This window comes from Xyrauchen texanus, chromosome 17 (genome assembly GCF_025860055.1).
Source record: "Xyrauchen texanus isolate HMW12.3.18 chromosome 17, RBS_HiC_50CHRs, whole genome shotgun sequence".
Classification (NCBI taxonomy): Eukaryota; Metazoa; Chordata; class Actinopteri; order Cypriniformes; family Catostomidae; genus Xyrauchen; species Xyrauchen texanus.
The window spans coordinates 18,830,668-18,852,748 of record NC_068292.1 but is presented as its reverse complement, the minus strand read 5'-3'; the positions used below and the strand labels follow the sequence as shown (position 1 = coordinate 18,852,748).

The 22,081-nt window shown below is 44.4% G+C and overlaps 1 protein-coding gene across 1 annotated transcript in view; it reads right to left on the bottom strand.

Annotated features, from left to right (window-relative positions):
- The window catches only part of LOC127658133 (FH1/FH2 domain-containing protein 3-like), a 261,461-nt gene that overhangs the window by 5,257 nt on the left and 234,123 nt on the right, over nucleotides 1-22,081 (bottom strand). The window contains 8 exon segments of the mRNA XM_052147251.1: nucleotides 4,929-5,090; nucleotides 6,226-6,406; nucleotides 15,763-15,955; nucleotides 16,300-16,490; nucleotides 17,190-17,351; nucleotides 18,433-18,552; nucleotides 19,340-19,522; nucleotides 21,463-21,621. Coding sequence (XP_052003211.1) covers nucleotides 4,929-5,090; nucleotides 6,226-6,406; nucleotides 15,763-15,955; nucleotides 16,300-16,490; nucleotides 17,190-17,351; nucleotides 18,433-18,552; nucleotides 19,340-19,522; nucleotides 21,463-21,621 — 1,351 coding nt within the window.

Below are 22,081 nucleotides of genomic sequence, written 5' to 3'. Positions count from 1 at the left end.
ACAATCCAGTGTTCACCTCTACACACAAGCATTACACGTTCCGTGTCCCCATCAGAGCACACTCAAAAGCGGTTACGAACCACTCGAGTGTTAGAGTCAATAAATGCGCTCACGAATACGTGCGCGCGCCCATTCTCTGCCCGCTCTGTCACACGGCCAGCAAACACTTCTCTGTATGTAAGTCCCGTGCTCGTGACTATGCTTGCGTATCACTTAACAGACGTGACTCTTTCCCCATTCACCTCAATCGGAAGTCACTCACAGAACAGCCTGTCCATGCTGTCTGCGAGCAGTCCAGCATAAGCACAGTAAGCGGCTCACACATTCTGTTCAGCTGCTGTGTGCGACAATCAGAGCGATTTGGCCACTCACCCTCTAACATTACGCTTCAAAGCGTGGGAAGATATTCCAGGGATATCTGAATGGGTGTTAAGCACAATAAAACAGGGCTATTTGCTACAGTTCGATCGCCGTCCTCCTCGCTTCAGAGCGCGGCTCGAAACTACTGTGAACACGGAAGCAGCCTGCATGCTTCGTTCAGAAATAGCAAACCTTCTGTGCAAAAGGGCCATAGAGAGAGTGCCGCCTCCCCTGAGCCGCCAGCCAATCAGAGTGACTCAGACCTGTATTTCAGCTCTGCAGCCCTGGACAGTGGCCGAGTGGTATCAGCGGGGAGTGATGATGGGAGCTCTCGACAGACACGTCCAACACGGGTTGGGGCGCGGTCTGCGAGGGCTCTCCGGTTTTTGGCCTATGGTCAGTTCAGGAAAAGCTCCTTCACATAAATTGTCTGGAAATGATAGCGGTCGAGCACGCCGCGGCGCTTCCTCCCGATCATTCAGGGTCACCACGTCCTGGTCCGCTCGGACAACAGGTCTGTGGTATCCTATCTAAACCGTCAGGGCGGTGTCAGATCCAGGAACCTCTTCCATCTGACGAAACGCATACTGAGTTGGTCCCAGCGCCACCTGCGCTCACTGAGGGCGACGCACGTGCCAGGCCACATGAACGACGGCCCAGACAGACTGTCCAGAGACAATATTCCCCCAGGGGAATGGTCCCTGCACGCTCAAACAGTCCAGACATTATGGCGCATATTTGGCAGAGCAGAGATAGACCTCTTTGCGTCAGAAGAGAACTCTCACTGCCCAATATTTTTCTCGAAAAGCGAGGACGCGCTGGCCCAGGACTGGCATAACCGCCCGCTTTACGGCCTCCCTCCCGTCTCGCTATTGCCACAGGTAATGCAGAGGATCAGGGAAACGCACCACTCGGTGCTCCTCATAGCCCTGCGCTGGGAGAATCAAACATGGTTCCCGGAGCTTACGCAGCTGTCACTGACAGCGCCGTGGCCCATCCCAGTGAGAGCAGATCTCCTCTCGCAAGCTCGCGGAACGATCTGGCATCCCCACCCAGAGCGCTGGGCGCTACACGCGTGGGTGATCAACGACTACCCGTCGCTTTGCCAGAAGGAGTAATAAACACCATCATACACGCTAGAGCCCCCTCCACGAGAAGACTCTATGCGTCAAAATGGTCTGTGTTTTCAAAATGGTGCACTGACAGAGACCTGGACCCATGGACATGTGGGGTGTCGCCGCTGCTCGTGTTTTTACAAGAGCTGCTGGATAAGGGCAGATCCCCATCCACGCTCAAAGTGTACGTGGCGGCCGTCGCGGCGTTCGCTGAACCCCTGCACGGCCAGTCACAGGGTAAAAACGAGCTGGTCATCCGCTTCCTCAGGGGAGCTAGAAGGATGAACCCTCCGCGCCCCCCATAGGTTCCTATCTGGGACCTTTCTATAGTTCTTGAAGCTATGAAAGCCCCCCCTTTCGAACCGCTTCAATCCGTGGATGTGAAACACCTCTCACTTAAAACCGGTTTTCTAACTGCCCTATCATCAGTTAAACGGGTGGGAGACCGTCAGCGCTGCGTGTCTTGAGTTTGGACCAAGTGACTCCAAGGTCATTTTAAAGCCTAGACACGGCTACGTCCCCAAGGTGGTCGGTACTCCTTTCAGAGCACAGATCATTTCCTTGTCGGCGCTACCAGCATCTGATAGCGAATGCGACGCCAATCTCCTTTGCCCAGTCAGAGCACTGAGATTGTATACTGTGCGCTCCGCATCTTTCAGAAGCTCCGAGCAGCTTTTCGTTTCGTTCGGAGGGCGCACCAAAGGTCTCGCCGCCTCGAAACAGACACTGTCCAGATGGATAGTGGACGCTATTGCTGCCGTGTACGCGTCAAAAGACCTACCATGCCCGCTAGGCATTAAGGCTCACTCCACTAGAGGCATGGCCTCCTCAAGGGCATGGTCCAGCGGGATTTCCATTCACGACATATGTGTGGCAGCGGGCTGGGCTTCCCCCTCCACCTTTGTCAGATTTTACAATCTGGAAGTACCCGCTCTGCAGGCTAAACTGCTAGCGGTTTAATACGCTACAGCTCCCCTGGTGAGCTGCATTAATGGGACACAGTCCACACAGACCGGCACCGCCGCTCTGTCTATGTGTGTACTACACACACACTGGCCCGCACTCTTGCCGGCCAAATATTAATTCCCCACTCACAAGGGCTCCCCCGGGTCCCCCTTAATTCCATGGGGCTCATGCAGTGGATGCTTGGCGCGCACAGCGTTGACAAAGGGTTCCCGTAGCGTAAGCTAGCTTACGCAATACGAGAGAACCTCTCGTAAGAGAAGGAATCGGTTACTAACGTAACCTCGGTTCTCTCTAGATGAGGGAACGAGTATTGCGTAACCGGCCGTGCTCGCGCCACGAGCAATTTTTCGCTTCATTCAATGAAAACCAGGGTTCCAGCCTACGGAACTACGCTTATATGCACTCTAGTCACACCCTTTTTGGCGGGCTTTGATGCAGTGAGCCGCGGACGCCTCTCATTGGATGCGAGTTCACCCAAGCTCGTCTATAGGCTGCAGCAGTTGCCGCAGAGCAACCAATGAGCTCGCTAGCTAGCCCGCTCAAGGTCTGCAGCTGCCGCACTGCGTTGACAATGGATACAAAATTAAGGATAATTTTTTGGCTTCAATATCTCAGAAAAGATGAATCTTTCCCGTAGCGTAAGCTAGCTTACGCAATACTCGTTCCCTCATCTAGAGAGAACCGAGGTTACGTTAGTAACCGATTCGTTTTCTTTGTGTCGGGATCCTTTTACCTGTTACTCTGTGTTGTCTCAATCTTGTGTTGCTTGTGTAAGCATGCTGCCACTTTGGTTGGACTGGTTTATAGTTTTGTGGCTGGATCCTGACATTGTGTTGCATCAGCGCATTTGCCTTTGTGTTTTCTCATTGCCATGTGCTCTCTTGTCCTGAGTGATACCCCGCCCACTCGTTTACCTCATTACCTTGTTATGAGTTTATTGTCCCCACCTGCTACCCTTGTTACCCTCTTTAGTTCCTTCCCTATTTATTCTCCCTGTGTGCTCTGTCTTGTGCCAGTTTGTCATCTTTATTCTATGAACAGTTGGTTATGGTTATCTTGTTGGTCTAGTTTGTTTTGTTGATTTACTGTATGTCTTTTTTTCACTTCCTTTCGAGAGTTATTGTGTCTGTCTTTAGTCTAGTTGGTTTTGTTTGTATAGTTTTTTTTCCCTTCTTTTGTTTATCTCCATTGTGAGAGCTTTGTTTTCTGTTTTTTGTTGTTGTGTTTTTTGCAAATAAAAGCCCCATTACATTCATCCTGCATCTGGATCCTCATCTCTCAGTCTGGCAAACCCTGATAAAATGATCAGAGCTGTGTTTCCCAAAAGCATTGTAAGCCGAAGTAGATTGTAAAAACCATTGGTGCCAATGTTCTACTCAACTTAAGCTGGTCATGCTTTTGGGAAATGCAGCCCTGAACTATTCCTTTAAAAATACAATTCACACAAAAATAATTACTTAAACACACTTCTGCTATGATGAACAGGTTTTCAATTTCTGAGTTCAAAGTCATTCTGGGGGTGTTTTCACTTCATGCGTTTTTACTAAAGACCAGGTATAAATGCCCTGCAAGACGGAATCAAGATGGATATAAATGGAGGTGGTTTGAGATGCGTTCCAGATGGAACTCGCCTCCCGAACACCACCAGTTTAGGTACATCCTGCTGTAAGGGGTATGCTCCATTCCACTGCCATCACCGCCTTTCGGCAGGTCTTGATGTTCAGGGCGAGAATCCTGATGCTGACGTAGGACAGGGTTTACGCTAAGAAAAACTAATCTATCACTTGTGTTATCTTATACTCTCGAGTTATCTGTGAGAATAATTATTTCTTATTAAAAATTAACAGTGAAAGAATATTTGGAAAATTTATGACCACCAAATTAAAGTCATGTGGTGTTACCATCATGCAGGTAGCTGTTCTGTTGTCATGTGATAAAAAATAAAACATAAAACCTAGAAGACCTTTTATACCCTCATGACTGTTTAAAAAAAAAAATACATAAAGTGTTACATAAAATACATAAATGCATTGCAAAGTGTTACAGACGCTGTATTACTGATAAAGTCAAAGGAGGAAATGCATTTTTTATGAAGGCAGAATTCAACACAAAGATAATTCATAATATCCCACAAGCACAGTTGCAATGGTAGTGGCTTGATAGAGGTCACTTGTGACGAGGAGGAGGGCGTGGCCAGGCCGTGAGGGTGCACGGCTGGCAATGAATAAGATGATCAGAGGGAGAGCGAGATAAAGGGGGGCCGGAGACACCAGTTCGAGAGAGAGAGAGAGAGAGACGCACGTGGCCGCGCTGAATGCGTGTTTATGTGTCCTTATGTTTTATGTTGTTTTAAGTTAATTTATATCATTAAAAGTTATGTTTACTGTTCAGCTGGTTCCCACCTCCTTCTTGCCCATCCTTAACTGTTACATCACTGTATCACTCCAGTCATTTGTGAGGTGTGTGTGATGGAACACGTAGACTTACAGGATTTGCGGTTGGCTCGGGAGCGTCTCCTCTCACGGGGCTGCGTGCGCTGACTGGGGCCCTGAGTGGCTGATTTCACAATACGCTCCATGATCTCATCTGCTGTGTCATTTGTGCAATTAGAAGCGTCATCATTTGCAGTTGACAAAAGTTCCAGATGGCCTAAAAATTGAAGAGAGAAAGAGAGATTTTTCATCAGAGATCAAATATTTAAAGGCTCTATGAAATGATTGGATAAGCACAGTTTTCTTTCCTGCATTGACATGTTTCCTGTTGAAACTGGAAGTTGGGGTTTTTGAAATCGGCAAAAGCATTTAGTTTCTCATATTAGAGAGTATTTGATTGGACAAAAATTGCAAAGAAACAAGGAATAGAAAGACTGTAAATTTTATACATGTATCTGCTAAAAGTTAATTTCATCAACTTTAACTCTTTCCCCGGCAAACACGGAATTTTCCGGGTTTTATGAAAAAACGCTTCCCCGCCAAACACGGAATTTTCTGGGTATCCGTGTTTTAGGTGGTATACGGTAAGGAAGACCCGCGCGCATGTTTTGAAAGAGTACGCAACTCTCTTTCAGAAACAGACTGCGATCGTCTCAAACGTGAAGTGGAACACCATACTAATACTAAAGCACTTGTTTGATAAAAATGCCTTTTTCTCAGCTTTTTGTCCGAAATGTTGTTTTTGACAAAACCTATCTCTGTTCAAGTGGCAATAAAAAAAGAACAAATGAAGATAAAATAAAATCGTTTTTTTTGCCTAAAAGCAGAGGCTCAGATCTTTATTTTGATATATAGCATCTTCATATATTCATGGAAGAAAATATTCTGCGGGCCATTAAAGTTTAGCGAAAATCGTCAAAAACCCTGGCGGTGGCTGGCAACTTTTTTTAAAAACGCTGGCGGGGAAAGAGTTAAGGAGTACGTTAGCATAAACTAGATCACATAACAGACAAGGACTATGTGGCAGGGCGGAGGACGGGGCCGGGTCGTGATCCTACACACCCGGTCCCGTATTAAGCTAATTATGCCTCAGTGAGGGTTAAAGGCTGACTGCAGGGGATCGTGCGGGAGAGAGAGATCGTTGCGGACATGTCCGTCATGTGTGTGTTTATGTTGTCTTTTAAGTTTACTATTAAAATATGATTTACATCATCAAGCCGGTTCTCGCCTCCTCCTTTCCATTGATCCCTTTACAGACTAAAAGTCACAAAACTCCCATTTTGAATTCCATGGGACTTTTACAGCAACTGCAAATCAACAGTATCTGAAACTGAATATGTTTTTGAATATACCTCGACTGGCTCGTGTTCGTGTGCGGAGGCCAGGGAGTACAGAGGAGGCACTATCGCCGCCCTGCAGGCTATTCCGAAGTACTGCAGTCATGTGCTCATGTTCGGCTGCGTCCTCAGTATAGCCCAAACCCTGTGTCTGAGAGTCCTGTCCCTCCAAAGGAGTGCCTGCAAACTTTCCACTCTGAAGAGAGAAAAGGATATACAATGTATATGTTAGGGCTATCAATTTAAGGAATTAATTGAGAGCAATTAATTCTATAAAAATTATATATAAAATAACACATAAAAAAAAAAAAGTTACTAAAAGGATGTAAAAAGGAATATTCCTATCATCGGAGCAATTCAAGATTGGAGTACCAGCTGTTTTCAGCAGAGGGCAGTGAGCAAAACTCCAGCTTTATAGGCAAAGTGCAGCTGTACACATGAACAAATCTAACAAAGACTTACTTGATAATAGCGACAGCACAAGATGAGGATGCATTCTTGCGTTCAAACACAGCTGGATATATAGATTGACAAATTCAGTTGCAAAATGCATTCCTATGGACTGTAGGCCAATGATAGAATTCTTTAGATTAATTTGATTATTTAATCAGCATATCATGTAATTAATTTGATTAAACATTTTTAATCGATTGACACCCATATATATATATGTATATATATATATAATTACAGATTTTATCCTTATTTCCATTTATTTCAGTGACAAATATAAATGTTTTATATCAAGGTTATGTTATGTTGACTCATGACATTATCCAATTGTAATGAAATTATATCCTGAAAAAACAAAGTATAAATATTCTTCTGATCTATGATTAAAACTAATATACATTACCATTGTAAAAACAAATCACCTGAAAACATGTGTTGTGGAATCTTGAATATTGCACAGTTGTTCATTGCATTATTCACACATTAAAGGGATGGTTCATCCAAATATGAAAATTCTGTAATCATTTACTCATTTAAAGAGACATTTTGAAGAATGTTTACACTACTCTTTTGTCCATAAATTGAAAGCAAATGGTTACTGAGGCTGTCAGTCTCTAACATTCTGCCAAACATCATCTTTTTTGTTCCACAGAAGATAATAATTTGGAACTGAAAGAATAAAGCAAGAGTGAGTAAATGATGACAAATTTCAACTTTTTGAGAGAACCATCCCTTTGATAGTTCAACACATTAGTAGATTATTAGTCATATCACTGAGTGGGAAACCTTTCATTCTGAAAGTTGGACTTCTGGTAGGCTTTAATCTTCATTGGATAAGGATGCTTGATCCAGAGTTGCAAGTGCATCTTAACAAAACAGCTTTTAAATCAGTTTCTTTAAACATTACGTCACATGTAACCAGCCTTGACCTATCTTGAGTTAATTAGATACAGTATATAGATTCCAAATGCAGAACCACAACTGTTGCACAAGATGGAAAAACAAATATCACCCCTGAACCGAGACAGTCAAGGACATTCTATGTCTGTCGACTTTCAGAACCATTGATAGGTTAGGGGCTCACACAGGCCTACTGTGAATGTCTAACACCTCCATCAAAGTCAGTATGATGCAGTATGATTTTTTTTTACACTCTCAGTCAGGACAAATCAACAGAGAGTTATTATGGAATACATTACAAACTCACACAAGATCAGGTATATGCTACATATTACAGGTCAGTGAGGTCACAGGGAAGATAATATGACACCTGTCCATGCACAAATTGCCAAAAACACATTCCCACACGCATACCTCCTCCTCCTCTTCCTCATCACTCTACAGAGAAGAAATGAAAGGGGTCACATGACAGAGAAGAACAGGAAATGTTGAGTTGAAAATAATGTTTGTTATACGATAATATGTAGAAATGAACCATTAGAATGTTTGCTGTCCTCATTCTAAAATGTTTAGTTGTTCTGTAATTTAAAGGCACATTTTTTTTTAACTTATTTTCAGAAATAAGCATCAGTGGCTGAATCTCACGAAACCTGTCAAGAACATGTCAGGGACATATTTCACCATAAAATCAAAAGAAAGATAAGAAATTATATTTTGCTCACAGACAAACTAGAAGCCTTTTATAGGACAATTAAGATTTAGGTTTAGAAACGTTTTTAAACTTTAATGTGAGTCACTATTCACTGTCATTGTATTAAGAAGATGGACTGTGACATTCATTAAAACATCTCCTTTTGTGTGAGAATAGATCAGAGATGTGAGAATAACCATTGAGAATAATGGACATTACAAAAAACACAAAAGCAAAATGTCCAGATGCATCACGGTAATGATAATTTGTGGTGGGAGGGGGGTTCTGGTTGTTCTGAAAATAATGTCACATTGCACAAAACGGTCTTAAAAATTGGTTTCATTTTATATATATACTGACGGCCAAAAGTTTGGAATAATGTAAAGATATTGCTCTTATGGAAAGAAATTGGTACTTTAATTCACCAAAGTGTCATTCAACTGATCACAATGTATAGTGAGGACATTAATAATGTGACAAATTACTAGAACAATTTGATAAAAAAAACTACTTCAAAGTGTTCTCAATAAAAAATCCTCCATGTGCAGCAATGACAGCTTTGCAGATCCTTGGCATTCTAGTCAGTTTGTCCAGATACTCAGGTGACATTTCACCCCACACTTCCTGTTGCACTTGCCATATATGTGGCTTTCTTGTCGGGCACTTCTCACGCACCTTACAGTCTAGCTGATCCCACAAAATCTCAATGGGGTTAAAATCCATAACGCTCTTTTCCAATTATCTGTTGTCCAATGTCTGTGTTTCTTTGTCCAATCTAACCGTTTCTTTTTGATTTTCTGTTTCAAAAGTGTCTATTTCTTTGCGATTCTTCCCATAAGGCCTACAGCCCTGAGTCTTCTCTTTACTGTTGTACATGAAACTGGTGTTGAGCGGGTATAATTCAATGAAGATGTCAGCTGAGGACATGTGAGGCGTCTTTCTCAAACTAGAGACTCTGATGTACTTATCCTCTTGTTTAGTTGTACATCTGGCCTTCCAAATCTCTTTCTGTCCTTGTTAGAGCCAGTTGACCTTTGTCTTTGAAGACTGTAGTGTGCACCTTTTTATGAAATCTTCAGTTCCCCTTCTGTCGCTCTCTCCACGTTGTGTCGGAGAAGCACTAGGGGTCTCTCTTGAGTGCCGATATTCACCTCTGACCTATTGAAAAGGGCCAATGAGAGTTGGCAGTCAGTATTTGCATACCCCGCCCCCGCATACGGGTATTTAAGCGGTGCAAATACGGAAGTTTAGTCAGAAAATTTCTTTCTGCAGTTTGCTGCGAGTTACACACCACTCAAACGTTCCTGTTTCCTCTGACGATCTGCATGCTGTTGGATCTTGACGCCGCACAACAGCGGCTTTCTCCTTCAAGCATTGCACGACGTGGATTGTTGCCCCTGAGCGCTTCGACAGCGCAGACACACACACACATTTTGTATTTAAAAGAGCAATTTCTATTAAAAGAGTAATTTCTCTAAAAGAGCAAAACACAGCGGCGTTGAACGTCCTTTTCAGGACGCCGTCTTTTCAAGATGCCCTTCCGCCCCTGTGTTGTTCCTGGATGCGGTAGAGTGCTCTCCGCTTCAGACGGCCACAGCGCTGTCTCGTGTGTTTGGGCCGCGATCACACCGAGGCGGCGTTTATGGATGGCTCATGTTCTCACTGCGAGAACATGACCATGACCACGTTGCAGTCGTGGCTTGCTTTCAACAGAGAGCAAGCTACCCCAGCTGCACCCCGCATTGCTCCTTCTTCCCACGGGATTGAGGACGATGCGGTTGGCGCTGGGGCGATTTGGGGGCAGTAGCGGGTGCAGTTTCGCCTGACGGGGGCTGTGGTACCCACATTCTCAATAAAAGAGCTATTTCCTTTGCCTCTGGGTCACCTGGCCCGCAAATGCCGTTCTCACGGCAATGTGCTTTCAGATTACGACAGTCCCGGTACACCGGACGCGGCGATCCCGCCTTCCGCCTGCCCACGACTGTCCCCCGGCTGGCCGGTTCAGACGAGTCCAGAGGACGCCAACATCAGACCTCCTCAGTCACGAACCCGCCCCCTGCCGGGCGCGCGGAGCAAGGTAAGTGCTTTGAGTCTATTCTCAGCACCTCAGCCTCAGGCCGCAACGAGCCGCCCGACGCTGCATTACCTGTTCCGCCCCGCTGCGAGGCCCCGCCGAGTACGTCCAAAATTCTCGTCCCTTTGGTGCCCCTAGCGCAGAGCTGGGAAGCGTGGCTTTCGTTTCCCAACGCATCATGCTTTTCCGCAGTACACGGCGAGCATGCCAGTTCCCTGCGCACGGAAATCGCGACCCTCTTAGCCAAGGGCGCGGTAGAGCCCGTCCCTCCAACCGAAATGAGGAAGGGTTTCTACAGCCCTTACTTCATTGTACCCAAGAAAGGCGGCGGCTTACGACCAATCCTGGACCTGTGAGTTTTCAATCGGGCCTTGTTAAAACTCCCGTTCAAAGATGCTCATGAATATTCTGACTGGTGTTCAGCATCTAGATTGGTTCGCAGCGGTAGACCTGAAGGACGCGTACTTCCACGTCTCAATTCTGCCACGACACCGACCCGTCTGACGGTTCGCGTTCGACGGCCAGCCATTTCAGTACAAAGTCCTCCCCTTCGGCCTGTCTCTGTCCCCTCGCGTCTTCACGAAGGTCGCAGAGGCGGCCCTTGCCCCACTACGAGTAGCCGGCATCCGCATTCTCAACTACCTCGACGACTGGCTCATCCTAGCACACTCTCGAGAGTTACTATGCGCACACAGAGACCAGGTGCTCCGGCACCTCAGCCGCTTGGGGCTTCAGGTCAACTGGGAAAAGAGCAAGCTCACTCGGTTCAGAGCATCTCTTTCTCGGGTTGGAGTTAGACTCAGTCTCAATGACAGCACGTCTCAAGAGCGAGCGTGCTCAGTCGGTGCTGGACTGCCTCGCTTCCTTCAAGCCAGGCACAGTGGTCCCTCTAAAACTTTTCCAGAGGCTCCTGGGGCATATGGCGTCCTCAGCGGCGGTCGCGTCGCTGGGGTTGATGCATATGAGACCACTCCAGCACTGGCTCCAGACTCGAGTCCCGAGACAAGCATGGCACCACAGCACGCATCGGGTAAGGATCATCCCCGCCTGCCTCAAAACACTCCGACCCTGGACAGACCTCTGCTTTTTTCGGGCAGGAGTGCCCCTGCAGCAGGTGTCTCGATGCGTTCTGGTCACAACCGACGCCTCCCGGTCCGGGTGGGGTGCCGTGTACAGTGGGCACGCAGCAGTGGGCCGTTGGAAAAGGGCCCCGCTGCGTTGGCACATCAATTGCCTGGAGTTGCTGACCGTCCTTCTTTCTCTCAGGAAGTTCCTCCCGTTAGTTCGGGACAAACATGTCCTCGTGAGATCGGACAGCACCACGGTGGTGGCGTACATAAATCGCCAAGGTGGTGTACGCTCCCGCCACATGTCACAACTCGCCCGCCGTCTCCTCCTATGGAGCCAGCAGCGACTCAAGTCGATGCGTGCCACTCACATCCCGGCAAGCTCAACGTCGTAGCGGACGCCGCTATCACGACAACGCCTGCCCGGCGGGAGTGGAGGCTTCACCCCAGTCAGTCCAGCTGATTTTGGAACGGTTTGGCAAGGCCCAGGTAGACCTGTTTGCCTCCCAGGAAACCTCCCACTGCCCGCTCTGGTACGCCCTAACAGAGGCTCCCCTCGGGACAGACACGCTGACACACAGCTGGCCCTCGGGGCTGCGCAAGCACGCATTTCCCCAGTGAGCCTTCTTGCACCGGTGCTGTGCAAGGTCAGGGAGGACGAGGAGCAAGTCACGTTAGTGGCCCCTACTGGCCCACTCGGACTTGGTTCTCGGAACTCAGGCTTCTCACGACAGCTCCTCCCTGGCGAATTCCCCTGAGAAAGGACCTCCTCTCTCAGGGACGGGCACGCTCTGGCACCCACGCCCAGACCTCTGGAACCTCCACGTCTGGTCCCTGGACGGGATCGCGGAAGAGCTAGCCGGCTTACCGGCGACCGTTGTGAATACAATCAACCAAGCCAGAGCCCCCTCTACCAGACACCTTTACGCCCTAAAGTGGCGTTTGTTCGCAGATTGGTGTTCTTCCCGAACTGAAGACCCGCGGAGATGCGCAATCGGGTCAGTGCTCCTGTTCTTACAGGAGAGGCTGGACAGGAGGCTGTCCCCGTCCACCCTCAAGGTGTATGTTGCCGCCATTGCCGCCCACCAAGATCCTGTAGATGGCAAGTCTTTGGGTAAGCACGACCTGATCCTCAGGTTCCTGAGAGGCACCGGAGGTTGAATCCCTCCGGCCAGGCCTAGTTCCCTCCTGGGATCTCTCGGTAGTCTTGGCAGGACTCCAGAGACCTCCCTTCGAGCAGCTTGAATCAATTGGACTCAGGGCCCTCTCTCTTAAGATGGCCCTGCTGATCGCTGCCACCTCTATCAAGAGGGTCGGGGACCTGCAAGCGTTCTCTGTCAGCTGACACTTGCCTGGAGTTCGGTCCGGCAGATACGTCTGTGATCCTAAGACCGCTGACCGGGCTATGTGCCCAAGGTTCCTACCACACCCTTCCGAGATCAGGTAGTGAACCTGCAAGCGCTGCCCCCGGAGGAGGCAGACCCAGCCCTTTCGTTGCTATGTCCAGTGCGCGCCCTGCGCATTTACCTGGACCGCACACAGAGCACTAGACGCTCTGAGCAACTCTTTGTCGGCTTTGGGGGACGGCAGAAAGGGAATGCCGTCTCCAAACAGAGGCTCGCCCACTGGGTTGTCGACACCATCACACTGGCTTATCACACCCAGGTCGTGCCCCTACCCTTGCGGTCCAAGCTCACTCAACAAGGGGTGTTAGTGTCCTCGTGGGCACTGGCCAAGGGCACCTCCCTAGCAGACATCTGTCTTAGAGCCTCGCTGAGTTGGGCAACACTCGTGTTTGTCAGGTCCGAGCCCATAGAACTTCAGTAACCGTGACCGACCGGCGGTTGGTTAGCTGCGCTCAGCGCCTTTCCTGCGTCAAGGTCAAGTAGTGCACCTTCTTCCCAGAGCCACTCGAGTAGGACACTGGTCATTCCTCCCCAGCCCTCCGGGTCTGCGGTTCAGCGGAGGAACTCACCGACCCAAGCCACTGAGGGTACCCTGATGGCTACCCTGTACTGGTATAGGTGCTCCACAGGTAAGGCCTCCTGCTTGGACTCCCCCTGTGTGTAATTCCACGGTTCTGTCCCCTTACGAGCGGACCCCCGTGTCTCCCTTAGGCAGTTACAGCTGCCCCTGTCGCCGTGCTGTAGCAACTCCCCCCTTTCGAGGCTGGATCTACCACCGCACCATACTTTCCACACGAGCCCTAAGACGGCCGTGTGACGTGTCTACCACTTTTCCTCCCCAAGAAAAAGGGCAGGTGTGGTCTCCGCGAGGGTCTGGGTAAGACCCCTTCCCTATATGCGTGTAAGGGCCCCGGCCGTGATTGCTCTATTCGAGAAACATAGAGAGAAAAGAGGCCCAGCCAGGCTGGCCCGTTCCCATGTTGGCAAACATCGCCTTGTTCCCTCCCAGGGTAACTAGAAGGATTCCGATGATCTTATGGGGCATTGGGGAAGGGTACGTGCAGCCAGGTACAGACGATGCGTGGCACTGTATGAAATCCCTGCCCGCCTCTGTATCGGCGGTTCACGTACACGGTTCAGTGCATGGCAAGATTGGAATGGGTCCCCTAGTGTCGCTTCTCTGACACAACGTGGAGACAGCGACAGAAGGGGAACGCTTGGTTACGTATGTAACCTCCGTTCCCCGAGGGAGGGAACGACACGTTGTGTGTTTCCTCCGCCATGTCGCTGAACCGAGCCACTGTTGTAGCCGGACCATTTCCGGCTCCTCAGAAAAATCCTGACTAAACTTCTGTATTTGCCCCGCTTAAATACCCATATGCGGGGTCGGGGTATGCAAATACTGACTGCCAACTCTCATTGGCCCTTTTCAATAGGTCAGAGGTGAATATCGGCGCTCAAGAGAGACCCCTAGTGTCGCTTCTCCGACACAACGTGTCGTTCCCTCCCTCGGGAACGGAGGTTACATACGTAACCAAACGGTTTTTTTTGGCAGTTTCATGCATTGTATAGTCTCTATTCCTTAAAACAATAATTGACTGATGAGTTTCTAGAAAAACTGTTACTTTTTTGCCATCTTTTACCTAATATTGACCTTAAGACATGCCAGTCTATTGCATACTGTGGCAACTCAAAAACAAAGACTAAGACAATGTTAAGCTTCATTTAACGAACCAAATAGCTTTCAACTGTGTTTGATATAATGGCAAGTGATTTTCTAGTACCAAATTAGCAATTTAGCATGATTACTCAAGTATAAGGTGTTGGAGTGATGGCTGCTGGAAATAGGGCCTGTCTAGATTTGATCAAAAATGACTTTTTTCAAATAGTGATGGTGCTGTTTTTTACATCAGTAATGTCCTGAAATATTGTGATCAGTTGAATGCCATTTTTGAATAACATATTTTAAATTTGAATTACATCTATAATAAGTATTGCATTTATAATTATTGAAAATATAGCTATTTATAACTTAATCATTACATTTATTTGTTGTTATTTGAGAGTTTTTTTCCTAATATATATTAGTGTTAATGGTCTTAAAAATAGGTTTGAATTTTCTTTAAGCTAAATATTATTTCCTATTTTTTTACTTCTTTTGATTTTAGGGTGAAACGTGACCTGGACATGTTTTCGAGAGATTCTCTCCAGCACTGCATGTGGTGGAAACAACTTATTTTCCTTGAGCTAAAATGTTGCCTAAAATGAGATTCCACACAAATGGAAACATGCATGTCTCATCCATACATAAGCCACTTGGGCTTATTGTTTTACAGCAACATAAGAAAACATATTATTATACAAAGCTTCCCCCTTTACCACGGCTCTACCTCTGAAGTGCCTGCACTTTCATACACTGTTTCCAGAGCTCCTACAGGGATATCTAAAGGTTTGGATTTTCACACAGTGATTGAATTAGACACACCTCTTACACTCAGGAAGACCCCTGCCAAACAAAACATGCCATGGAGGGCAATCCTGGCTGTGACTTCCCCCAAGAGAGGACTTCACATGGCCTCCTTGAAGTCACTCTAGTAACATCTACCCAGGGGAAGTTCAGAACTACAAAACCAATTGCTTGGTTATCACTGTTGTAATATTGTTATGTAAATAGTGAGAGTGCTGTGTGGCTATACTGACCACCCAGGGATGGATAGGGTGAATATTGAACAGTCACATTTGAGTGAATCAGATCACACTGGTCTCCAGTGAATTTATTGGGGCATATGAATGAAAGATATAAGAGCATGGATGAGATACAAGAAAGGTATGTTTGTGAAATTCCTCCCTCTAGTGGTGCAATGGTGATGCACAGAAATTGTGCCAAAGCGCTGCTTGAACTGAACTGTGGAATGAAAAGTCTAGAGTGATTGTTTAGAATGTAGGAAGTCCAACACTTACATCTGTGATCATTTTGCCACGGGTCTTGTTCCTCTCACGGTGATTGGCTCTCTTCTGTTTCTGCTGCAGCACTCGCTCTCTGGTGGTGCGGTACTCAAGTGCAAATTCGCTCAGAATCTTACTGAAGCGGTGGACGCTGACCTCTCTGATCGTGTATGGCGGGTGGCCCAGGAACAACAGGAATGAGTGAAACCTGCAGATCAAAAAATAGTTCACCCCAAAATTTAAATGATGTAATTTACTCTTCCTGATGTTGTTCCAAACCCATTTTACCCCCCCCATTTAACACAAAAGGAGATGTAATTATTTTCAGTCGCCATTCAGTTTCATTGCATCTTTTTTTCCAATCAATGAAAATGAATGCTAACATCTCCTTTTGTGCCTAATTTTCCATTTAAAGATATATTTTTGTCTTGTTTCTCTATAAAAATAAGCAATGTTACAGTTATGAGGAAATATTCTAGTTTTTGAAAAAGCAGCTTTTAAAAGATATATAATACATAATAGGTGAACTAAATGAACAATGTTTTAAATGACCTGTTGATGATGCGGCGATGCACAATCTTAAGAATGATGATCCTTTCTGCACAGTCTTTAAGGAAGTCAGACATGCGCTGCTTGAGGGCTGCTTTTATTTCATGTTTGGCGATGACCTTCAGGTGGTCCCAGGATGCTCTGCAGCGTCGCTCCATCTGATACAGGTTTTCCTGCAGCTGATCAAAGTCAACCTAGAGAGGACAGGACAACAAATGATCAACAAGGGGGCATCAGGTTTAGTTCACTTCACTACCATTACTTCACTTTTAACAATAGCACAAGGAATTTAAGACAATATTCTGCCCTGATCTTAATCTGAATTTTTACAGCATATTTTTCAAATCCTGTAAATGATAAAGTAGTAAATGAATTGGACACTCCTACTCATTCGTTATTAGTACTCTTGCCCACATTTAAGAATAATAGACAAGTCTGTAAAACTAAGACATAACACAAATGGAAGTACAGAAATTATTTAGTGACAAAAAGTTTAACGAATCAAAAATGAGCTTCTTCAAAGTATCTTTTGGCAAGATTACTGCTCTACACACTCTGGATGTTATCTCAATGAACCTTCATGAGATATCAACCTGGAATCTTTTTAAACCATGTTGAAGGAGTTCCCATGTATGCTGGCTACTTGTTTTAGTTTTTAAAGAAATTCATAAGTAGACAGTCTAATTTGTCTACAAAACTCATTTCAAGCATTGAAGCAAAATATCATGAAAAACATAAATTTTGTCGACTTTTGACTCGTAGTGTATGTACTACCATTGATATATCAAAAACCATTGATATTGCCAATTTCAAAATTTCAAGTATCTACTGATTCACAAAATAAAGCTATTGTCTGGTACTGTAATGCTTGTCTGTATGGTATATACACTAACCTTAGCAGAGCGAGTGATGGCTCCAATCTCAGAGTAGAGATCTGAACTGTCTGGAAACTTCTCCACGACGATGGAGCAGACGTGATGGAGCAGAGACTGTTTGTGGACTGTGTCCTTCACCTCAGGTACTTTCTCTAGGTAACTCAGCTCAAAGCCTTTCGCCTGGAAACACACACACACACACACACACACACACACACACACACACACACACACACACACACACACACACACACACACACACACACACACACACACACACACAATCACAGTTAATAATCCCCTCCAAAAATGGCCATTTGTCAACTGTGCTTCACCTTCAGAGACCCAAGCATTGATATTGATGATAATGTGTGACTTTGGTATGCAGGGGGATACACATTGTTAATACTGTATATTCCAGCCAAAATTGTTGCTATGCTTAATTTTAGAGTGTGAGCTGACGTTATGTTATATGTAGTTTTAACCCATATTTAGTGAAAAATTGTTATTATTTAATTGCTTTAAACAAGTGTAGCAATTTTGCAGAAGTGGTTCTCAGAGGGTTTAATAAAGAAAGGAGAAAAATGTGCAAAGTGTTATGCTTTCCCACATCACAAACCTCACTTGATAAGGAGGGAAGCCTTATATCAGATCAATTACAATGTATAAATATTTGCAGCTGAAATGCAGATGATAAAAATCAAATGCACCTTGAGAGCATTAGTCACTCTGGATCTTGTCCATCAAATCATTCCCTGAAAAAGCACTTTTACTAATCACAGGCCATTTCCACTATTTTCATACATTATTCTGATGTAGTTTAGTAGATTACCATCAGTTTCATTAAGATAAGGAGCGCTTTCAAAGTGTGCAGAGTCTACATAACCATACTCATTCTAACAAATGCTCCATTAACATATGATAAAGAGAATCACAGTCCAGTGCACTGATATACAGTAATGCGCTGGCCCAGGATCAGCCAAGCTGTTAAATTTACAAAGCACGGCAGAGCTTGGAATAAAGAAATCCCCACAAAGGTGACATGACTCTCACTGGCTTTGTTCTCTTGCCCAACCACAATGATTTACGGTAACAAAAGAAATTTCATGCCAAACTTGCCACCTTATCAGGTTTATCTCTTTCAGCTTGTTTTAATGTTATTAAGATCTAAGCGAAAACAGCAGATAGACAGAAAGAAAAGCAGATGGAGATGGAGAGATTAGGGCTTGAAAGACATGCTGTAATCTTGGCTGGTTCTCACATTGGTCCCATTGAGAAAGTTGCCAACAGCTAGCAGAGTGGAAAGGATGTAGCGCAGCGTCTTGTTCTTTTCTAATTGGTCCATGCCCTCCTTCAGGTCCTGTAGTGGCTCTGCCACTTCCTGAGAGAGAAACACAATGTGTTAGAAAAATACAAAATAGCTACAGAATGGTACAGAAGTTTATAAAAGATTTAGTCCAAGAAAGGTCCAAATAAATTTGCACCAACACACAGTCTATTTATGTACAGGATTTAATCTGAAATAACTTGATAGGTTTCTAGTTAATGAAATATTTTAGAGCTGAACATAAACTTTACTAAAGGTATAAATTCACCAAATTAATTTATAATCACTATAGACATTCCCATGACTTTTAAAGATGTAGCTCATTTCCATGACTTTTCCAGGCCTAGAATTCCCTATTTTAAAATTCCCTCTAATATTTCCATGACCGTGGGAACCCTGTTCCAAATTTGAACTGATTCATGGACATGAATCAAATTTACCAACTTAACACCACTTTTGTGAATTAAGTTTAAAACAGAGGATTTCTTGGGTTCTTATTGAAATGTTATAGATGCTAAGATGTTTTTAAAGAATGCCCATGCTAAAATCCACTGAAAGAAAATTTCCCCATGAGGATAAATAAAAGCACTACTGAAAAAGTGTCTGTTATTACAGAAAAAACATGCAAATATTACACAAAGCCCCGCCAGGCAAAAAAAGTCACTAAGACAAAATAGTTTTTTTTTATGCCAGTAAAATCATTGTGAATATATAATGAATGGTCTATATTGCCCCTTCCTAGCACCAAACCATCAAGATGCAATTGGTTTTGAATTGTAGATGGGTTACATGGTGGAACTTTGGGATTTTATACTCTAGGAGTATGTTAGCTCAGGCTGACCTTCTCTAAGCCATCGTAGTCCATCTTAAATGCCCAAAGCTGCAGTCGGGCGGACAGCTCACTGATGGAGGAGAGAATGAGGAGAAACTGCTCAGCGCTGCCCAGTGGAGTTTCAGGGTTTGCCAGCTGGGACTCCTGAATCTTCTGTGTTTCTTCCTCTGTAGGAATCATCGTCAGGATTTTCTAAAGAGCAGGAGACCCAGAGGGGAGTGTTAGTATAACTGTCAAGTACCATAGTATATGGAGGCTCACCCCTAGAAAGGCATTTGCTTAATCCATCATACGAGTGTTGATGAATAACAACACCTGGCATTACGCAAAAATGTACAAAATTACAACAATTTCCTCCATCCACCTGCTTACTGTGGTTGAGAATATGAGAATAAAACTAAAGGATATAAATTTCTCTTGTCCAAAATAAAATTTCTATGATAAAAATCTCAGTAAGAGTCATAAATTGGGGTTGTCGGTAAGAAAATAATGTTCACTATAGAGACATAAAGGGTGGAGGGAAACACGCTAATCCATTTTCCCATGACCAAACATGAAAAATTACAGATTTAATGAGAAAAGGGTGCTCCCTTACTAACATGTTGACATTGCCCGATGATCTGTATCAAGGGCAGAAACGTATAAATGAATGTGATCTCAGGGCAGAGAGGTTGGGTTATTTTGGACACAAGTTTGGAGTCAATGCTTTTTTGCTTGCCAGGCTCAGCTACAGTCAGTCTAAGTCTTGCTGAACACAGTTGTACAGAGCCATGTATCTGGTAAAAATATGCTTTCATGTAGCAGTCCGAGGATGATCATACCATAAATGCCTGAATGATTTATGTAATGAGAAAGAGGGAGACAGAGGGAGAGAGAGAGCGACAGAGAGAGAGAGAGAGAGAGAGAGAGAGAGAGAGAATTGTAGAGAGGTTCAAGTAATATGTGACTCACGTGGATTCAAAACAAAGTTAGTATTAAGGACAGATGTGTTTTCAGCATGGTAACCTGTCTGAAATTCCTAGGCTTAAAGCATTATAAACCATGCACTATACTGTAATAGCGTTTCATGTGAGTCACTATCAATGGTCATAGAAGCAAACAAGACAATTTGTCCTGTTGTGTTCTGCAGAAGAAAGAAAGTCCTACATTTTTGGATCGACACAAGTGTGAGTAAGTAATGACAGAATTTACATTTTTGGGTGAACTATCCAAAAACATACATTTTTGTACAATTTCTCTGATAACAAGACTTAATGTCTTAAAGGGATAGTTCACTCAAAAATCTCACCCTCATGCCATCCATGTGTAGGACTTTCTTTCTTCTGCAGATGCATAATGCAAGTGAATGGTGAGCAAAAACTTGAAGCTCCAAAAAGAACATAAAGGCAGCATAAAAGCATAATCCATAAAATAGTGTTTTTGGTGAGAACAGGAAAGAAAAAAATGTAACTCCTTTTTCAAAATAAATCTTGACATCAGCAGTCTCCTTGGCAATCATGATATCAAATTCAATTACATTTCCTAGTGCCATCTAGCACACTGTCAAGCTCTAGGAAATGTAATCAAGCTTAAAATCATGATTGTGCCCAGAGACTGCAATGGCAAGTAATATAATTAAAAAGGAGTTATATTTTGGTCTATCCACACAAAACTGATTAGATCCATTCTGAACACATGGATTAAACAACCAGAGTCCTGTTGATTATTATTATGCTGCCTTTATGAGCTTTTTAGAGCTTCAAAGTTTTGGTCACAATTCACTTGGATTGTATGGACCTACAGAGATAATCATCTAAAAATCTTTGTTTGTGTTCTGCATACACATCTGGGATGGCATAACAGATAGTAAATCATGAGAGCATTATAATTTTTGGTTGAACAATTCCTTTAAGTCATTTTGCAACTCTAGTAAATGCATCTTGTTTTTAGGAAGTTTAGATGTTTTTAATGGAAAACAAGACAAAAGTACTGAGTAAGGAAACTATTCTTTTGCACCGAGCTGTATATATTAAATTGTAATGTAACCTTAATGATTTCAACATGTCGGGTAGAGATCAATTTGCTTCATTACTTGTGGTTGTTCTGTTATAATGTGAGTAATGGAATGTGATTTTAACACAGTTCAGTGTTACCTCTATGCCCTCTTTGCTCAAGGCATACTCATCAAAGTTGAGGATGGCTGTTTTGATCGTGCGCGGTGGAGGGAGCACCGTCAGGCCGATGTTAATGGCATTACTTCTTTTGGAGTCCAGAACGATGATCTCCTGACGCTTCCCATCGGCTGCTGTTTTCTGAAATCAGGTAAACAAACACATTAAAAAGTTAGTTCACCAAAAACAGAAAATTCCATCATCATTTACTCCCAAAAAAGACAAAAGGCACCACATAAGTACCGTAAAAGTTAATATGACTTGTGCACTATATTTCAATTTTTCTGAAGTCACACGATAGCTTAGTGAATGGAAATGATCAACATTTAAGTAATTATTCATCATAAAGTTTCTTAGCGCTCAAATCTCATTCATTCATTAATATGTGCACATTCAATTTGAAATGTTATGATCAGTTATGAGACACACAAAGCACCTGTGTGCAATTTAGGAGAATAAACAATAAACATACTGTATCTCAGCTTTGTGTTCATATCTCAGGAAGCCATTTCTTTGGTAATTATCCACATTAAAGAGATGTCTTTCCTATTTAGTTTAGCTATTTTGGGACTTTGATGGGAAATATTTCTGGAGGAACACA